This window comes from Mandrillus leucophaeus, unplaced genomic scaffold, assembly GCF_000951045.1.
Source record: "Mandrillus leucophaeus isolate KB7577 unplaced genomic scaffold, Mleu.le_1.0 Scaffold43, whole genome shotgun sequence".
NCBI lineage: Eukaryota > Metazoa > Chordata > Mammalia > Primates > Cercopithecidae > Mandrillus > Mandrillus leucophaeus.
The window spans coordinates 1,630,191-1,636,056 of NW_012104587.1; the positions used below are offsets into that span (position 1 = coordinate 1,630,191).

General features: G+C 51.7%; 3 protein-coding genes across 3 annotated transcripts in view; 1 reads left to right on the forward strand and 2 right to left on the reverse strand.

Annotated features, from left to right (window-relative positions):
* Window positions 1–711: 711 nt before the first annotated feature.
* Window positions 712–2,924, reverse strand: LOC105549048 (chromosome unknown open reading frame, human C11orf98). Its single transcript, XM_011993383.1, has 4 exons — window positions 2,846–2,924; window positions 2,564–2,688; window positions 1,131–1,228; window positions 712–1,054 (listed from the first exon to the last, which is right to left on the reverse strand). Exons 1-4 carry the CDS (start codon window positions 2,882–2,884, stop codon window positions 945–947), a joined length of 372 nt encoding a protein of 123 aa, XP_011848773.1. The 5' UTR covers window positions 2,885–2,924; the 3' UTR covers window positions 712–944.
* A 91-nt stretch (window positions 2,925–3,015) lies between these two features.
* METTL12 (methyltransferase like 12) lies at window positions 3,016–4,775 on the forward strand. Its single transcript, XM_011993382.1, has 3 exons — window positions 3,016–3,047; window positions 3,361–3,661; window positions 4,105–4,775. Exons 2-3 carry the CDS (start codon window positions 3,595–3,597, stop codon window positions 4,758–4,760), a joined length of 723 nt encoding a protein of 240 aa, XP_011848772.1. The 5' UTR covers window positions 3,016–3,047; window positions 3,361–3,594; the 3' UTR covers window positions 4,761–4,775.
* Window positions 4,776–5,137: 362 nt separating this feature from the next.
* LBHD1 (LBH domain containing 1) overlaps window positions 5,138–5,866 on the reverse strand; it is a 3,668-nt gene continuing 2,939 nt past the window's right edge. The window contains 2 exon segments of the mRNA XM_011993577.1: window positions 5,138–5,385; window positions 5,388–5,462. Coding sequence (XP_011848967.1) covers window positions 5,138–5,385; window positions 5,388–5,462 — 323 coding nt within the window.

The window sequence follows — 5,866 nt, forward strand, 5'->3', positions numbered from 1 at the left end:
TATATAAAAATCATTAAAATGAAAACATAATGCAGCAAAAGAAGCAAGACAGAAGGGGTAAGCTTTCTTGCCTACCTTAGTCACACAGAGGCAGTGGCAGAACTGGTATCAGGAACTTTACCTCTACCATCCCTACAATTATCTATCTATATTGTTCGAGACAATGGCTCACTCTGTTGCCCAGGCTGGAGTACCGTTGCACAATGGTGGCTTACTGTAACTTCAGCTTCTCAAATAATCTGTATCTTTGTCACAAATGGAAAGTTAGAGTATCACTTGCTAAGGAGACAGATGAGATCATAGCACACTACAGCCTTGGGTTCCTGGCCTCATGCAATACTCCTGTAGGCAACCTCCGCCTCCTGGGTTCAAGCGATTCTCCTGCCTCAGCCTCCCAAGTAGCTGGGATTACAGGTGTGCACCACCACGCCTGGCTAATTTTTTGTGTTTTTAATAGAAACAGGGTTAGCCAGGCTGGTCTCGAACTCCTGACCTCAGGTGATCTGCTGGCCTTGGCCTCCTAAAGCGCTGAGATTATAGGCGTGAGCCACTGCGCCCGGTCAGGCACCACCACTCTTGGAGGGCAGAAGCTGGCATCTTGCTGCATTTGCTCAAGGAAGCTCTGTAGGTACTGCTTCCTCACTGTCTTGTTTCCATACTCAGCAACCTTTTCATGACCCATCCCCATTCCTACATTTAATCACACACATCTCAGAGTGCTAGGGCTTTATTACAAATGGAGTTGACTGCTAGAGAGGCCCTTCTCCAATCTTTCTTCTGTACCTTCTTCCCTCCCAAAGACATCCCTGTAGGGGAGGTCAGTAGGCCATTAGGTAGGAGGAAATCTGGAGAGTGAAAAGGGGCACTGCTTTTGTCAACGTCCTCTAAAACAACCACTGAGTCTGAAGGCTGGCTCCAGTTGAGAATCTTCTATTGGAAGAGGTTTAGCTCTCATCTTCAAGGTCCTTCATTTCTACATCCTGGGGAGCTTTTGTCTTCTTTTGCCTTTTGAGCTGTGGTTCACTAGTCCTGGCTGGCTTTGGAGGGGCTTCCACTGAGTAAAGGGAAGAAGGAAGTATTAACCCAAATAAATCCAGGATTCCCCTCACCCACCTCTGTCCCAGCCTCACCTTCCATGGCTGCCTTCTCTTTCTGGGCAAGCCGGATCTGCTGGAGGAGTTTTCTGCGCTTCTTCCCTGACAGAGTAATGTTGGCACGTGCACTGGACCTGATGGGTAAGTGGAAATAAAGATAGCTAGGTTAACCTGAACCATCCGAGGTCACACAAATGGTTCTGGCTATAGAAAAAGTATTAAATAAATATAATACAAATAGTAATAGAAACCCTAAATATTTACATTAAAGAAGCTAATAAAAGGACGAGAAACTAAAAAAAGGATCATGGGCAGTGGCTCATGCCTGTAATCCTAACAGTTTGGGAGGCTGAGGTGGGCGGATCACCTGAGGTCAGGAGTTCAAGACCAGCCTGGCCAACATGGTGAAACCCTGTCTCTATTAAAAATACAAAAATTAGGCCAGGCACGGTGGCTCACGTCTGTAATCCCAGCACTTTGGGAGACTGAGGCGGGCGGATCACGAGGTCAGGAGATCGAGACCATCCTGGCTAACACTGTGAAACCCCGTCTCTACTAAAAATACAAAAATTAGCCGGGCGCGGTGGCGGGCGCCTGTAGTCCCAGTTACTCGGGAGGCTGAGGCAGGAGAATGGCGTGAACCTGGGAGGCAGAGCTTGTAGTGAGTGGGGATTGTGCCACCGCACTCCATCCAGCCTGGGCGACAGAGCGAGACTCCGTCTCAAAAAAAAAAAAAAAGAAAGAAAGTAATTAGTGGGATGGGAACTCTTCCTCAAAACACAGGAGGCCTTGAAACTTACAAGTGAAATCCTATGAGTACCTTTGGGAAAACTCACCGAGTTTTACACGCCTATGTGTGCACTTTTCTGTATGTAAAAATAAGTTTACTTATAAAAATCTATGTGAATGTACAATATTACTTGGAGAGCCAACAGATTTCCTGAGATTCGTTTGTGTTTTTTGTTTTTTTTTTTTGAGACGTAGTCTCACTCTGTCGCCCAGGCTGGAGTGCAGTAGCCTGATCTCAGCTCACTGTAGCCTCCGCCTCCCAGGTTCAAGCAATTCTCCTGCCTCAGCCTCCCGTGTAGCTGGGACTACAGGTGCCGGCCACCATGCACGGCTAATTTTTGTATTTCTAGCAGAGATGGGGTTTCACCATGTTGATCAGGCTGGTCTCCCGATCTCTAGTGATCCGCCCGCGTCAGCCTCCCAACGTGCTGGGATTACAGGCGTGAGCCACCGCCCCCGGCTTCCCTGAGATTCTTAACAGAATCCAAAACCCAAAGAAAGGTTGTCTGCTACAGGTATTGTGAGAGGCTAGCAGAGCTTAGGAACTAACAGACAGACATTCCCCGCATAAGCGTCAGTGCACAAGGAGGTGAGCTGAGAGGTGAAGCTGCTCTGGAGCTCTGCAGGGAGGAGGGAAGACTCGGTGGGGACGACCAACAGGAAGAGGGTCTAGTACTCACGCCCGCTTTTTGAGGTGGTGCCGCGTGATCAGCCCTTGGTCTATCACAGCCCCGACCACCCGGTGCCTCAGACGCCGCTCCCGATTCAACACCCGCCGGCGTTTGAACAGCTTTTTCTTCAGCTCCTACTGGGGAGAAAGATGCGAATCAGATGGAGTGGGCTCACCGCGACCCCGGGCCGCTCCACGAGGCAACCCCGGCCACCCATTGATCCCATCTTGTGCGAGATAAACGGGCTCGGGGACACTTCAGGAAACAAAGTCGCGGCCCCCCAAGAGTCACCGTTCGGGGCCGGTTGATCTTTCCCCCGGGAGCTCCCATAGCTGCGATGCCACGCCAGTTCACTGTGAGTACTTCCGCTCGGCGCGGGATCCGCGTGGCTCCGCCCCGGCCTTCCGCGGGCCAATCGCAATTCGGGGGCGGGTCCTTGGCCTATATAAAGGAGCTCCGCAATGCGCCAGACCTTTCGGAGGGAGGTGAGCGAGTAAGTGAGGTTTCTGTGTAGTAGCCGGATTGGGCGGCCGGGAGTGGCGTGGGTGTCGGGCGGAAGGCTCTGAGCGAGGCCTCAGGATCCTCCTTTTCTTGGCGGGGATCGGGCTTGTGGTACCGCTCCCCGTAATGTGCGGAGGAAGAGGGAAAGGGCTCTGGCCCCCTCGGCGTCATGTCTTCGGTGCCGGCGGCTTCCCATCCGCTGGTTCTATCCTCAAGCGCCGGGACACCGGGAATCTCGGACCGGCACAACCGAGATCCAGCTGGCTCCTCCATGGGGTTGCTCACATGTTCTCATTTGATTTCAGGTCTGCGGACGCTGTATCCCCTCTTCCACTTCCCGCTGCAGCCAATAAAGGCCGTTCCTACCATAGTCAGTCTGTGTCCGCGTTCTTTTTCCCGAGACTGCAGAGTTTGGGGAAGCTGTATGCTGCCTTTCGCTACGCGGAATTTGCAGATCTTCCCCTGGACCTCGGGCCTCTGGATGGAGTAGGGTGGACGCTTCACACAAGGTTCTCTGGTCGAACTTAACGAAGCTCCAGATGGCTGCGCTGCGTCGAATGCTCCACTTGCCGAGCCTGATGATGGGGACGTGCCGCCCCTTTCCGGGTAGGGAGGTGGGGGCAGAGTAGGGAGGGCAGGGTGGGTTCCTCGTGACTCAGGAGTGTAGTCCCTGAAATTGTGGTTCTCAGACCCTGCGGTGGCTCACGGCTGATACCCTAACACTTTGCCAGTCTGAGGTGGGCAGATCGCTTGGCCAAGGAGTTCGAGACCAGCCTAGGATAACATAGCGAGACCCCCGTCTACAAAAAAATTAACCGGGCATGATGGCGCCTGTAGTACTAACTACTCAGGAGACTGACGTGGGAGGATCACCTGAGCCCAGGAAGGGGAGGCTTCAGTGAGCCATGATTGTGCCACTGCACTCCACCCTGGGTCACAGAGTGAGACCCTGTCTTAAAAAAAAAAAAAAAAAAAGACCCCAGTGTGTATATGCGCCGTTTTTGCAGTGGCGAGATAGACCGAGTGACACCCTCCAACCGTGCCCACAGACTCACTGGCTGGTAGCTGCCTGGCGGACCGCTGTCTCTGGGATCGGCTGCATGCCCAGCCCCGTTTGGGCACTGTCCCCACCTTCGACTGGTTCTTTGGATACGAGGAAGTCCAGGGGCTCCTACTACCGTTGCTGCAGGAGGCACGGGCTGCCATTCCTCTGCGGGTGCTGGATGTGGGCTGTGGGACCTCCAGCCTATGTACAGGCCTCTACACCAAATCTCCACACCCAGTGGATGTGTTAGGGGTGGACTTTTCTCCTGTGGCTGTGGCCTACATGAACAGCCTCCTGGAGGGTGGCCAAGGCCAAACACCTCTATGCCCTGGGCACCCTGCCTCCAGCCTCCACTTCATGCACGCCGATGCCCAGAACCTGGGGTCTGTGGCTTCTTCAGGCTCTTTCCAACTACTGCTGGACAAGGGCACCTGGGATGCTGTTGCCAGGGGAGGTCTGCCTAGGGCTTACCAGCTGCTATCAGAATGCTTGCGGGTTCTAAACCCTCAGGGGACCCTAATTCAGTTCTCAGATGAGGACCCTGATGTGCGACTGCCCTGCCTGGAACAAGGGTCCCATGGCTGGGCTGTGACTGTGCAGGAGCTAGGCCCTTTCAGGGGCATCACCTACTTTGCTTACTTGATTCAAGGCTGTCATTAAAGACATTTTAGTAGTCCTAACCCTAGTATTTCTGTGGGCAAGGAGAGGGCTGAAGAACTATTGTCTTTGCAAGCTATCTGGCTGCAAAGTGAGTCCTGGTTTCCACATTTACTAGCTGGGTACCATATTGCTGAATGTTTCTGTTCCCCAGTTTACTCATCTGCAGAGTGGGAATAATCTGGGGTTACAGAGATTGCATACAATGATGTGTGCAATATTTAGCACAAGATGAATGCTGAAAAGAGGAGGTACAAGTGGGTCTTTCCCCAGTTTCAACTAACTGGAGCTCCTAAAAGCAGCAGACAGGAACTGAATCCAAACCCCGGCGCCGACTGACTTGTATAATCTAGTGGCCTAAACTGTAAGCCTCATTTTTCTCACCTGTAAAAGGAGATTGTGAGAGGATGGGTATAAGGAGCTTCATAAACCTGGATGAGATGTTTGAGAGGGAGGGAACAATGCTTACCCTCAAAGCTATTAGGAGGCAGGAGACAAGAATATTCCACAAAGCCACTTCAACAAGCACAGGAGCCTGTTGCTGAGTCCCAGAAAGGACAGTGGTTGGTGGCTTCCAGACACTTAGTGTCCTCAAGAATCCAACAAGCATCTTCATCATCCTGGTCTGCCCCCAGCTAAGTCCAGCGTGTTCTGTGGGCTCCAAGCCCAGCCTGGGATGGAGGAGGAGAAGGGAGAAAAATATTACTGATATATTATCAAATTACAAAACGGGCTCATTGCTATAATCACAGCACTTTGGGAGGCCAAGGTGGGCAGATTGCTTGAGTCCCAAGAGTTTGAGCCCTGGCAATCAAGTGACACCCCTAACTACAAAAACAAATTAGTCAGGGATAGTGGCACAGGCATGTAGTTCCAACTACTCAGAAGGCTGAGCTGGGAGGACTGCTAGAGCCCTGGGAGGTTGAAGCTGCAATGGGCCGTGATAAGCTGCTGCACTCGTGCTAAAAATTAATGTGGTATTCTTTGCTTATGAAAATAGAGAGCAATTTTATCACTAAGAACCTAACCTCGCAGCCTCAATTTTCTCATTTATAAAGGGGAAGTACCTTCATTGGGTTTTTCTGAAAATCATGAAGTAAAAGTGTTTA

Coding starts and splice junctions, on each gene's coding strand:
- LOC105549048 (XM_011993383.1), bottom strand. CDS start 2,884: ATGGGAGCTCCCGGGGGAAAGATCAACCGGCCCCGAACG. Junction 1,229..2,563: donor CACCACCTCAAAAAGCGGGC/GTGAGTACTAGA, acceptor CTTACCCATCAG/GTCCAGTGCACGTGCCAACA. Junction 1,055..1,130: donor AGAGAAGGCAGCCATGGAAG/GTGAGGCTGGGA, acceptor CCCTTTACTCAG/TGGAAGCCCCTCCAAAGCCA.
- METTL12 (XM_011993382.1), top strand. CDS start 3,595: ATGGCTGCGCTGCGTCGAATGCTCCACTTGCCGAGCCTGATGATGGGG. Junction 3,662..4,104: donor GACGTGCCGCCCCTTTCCGG/GTAGGGAGGTGG, acceptor CCGTGCCCACAG/ACTCACTGGCTGGTAGCTGC.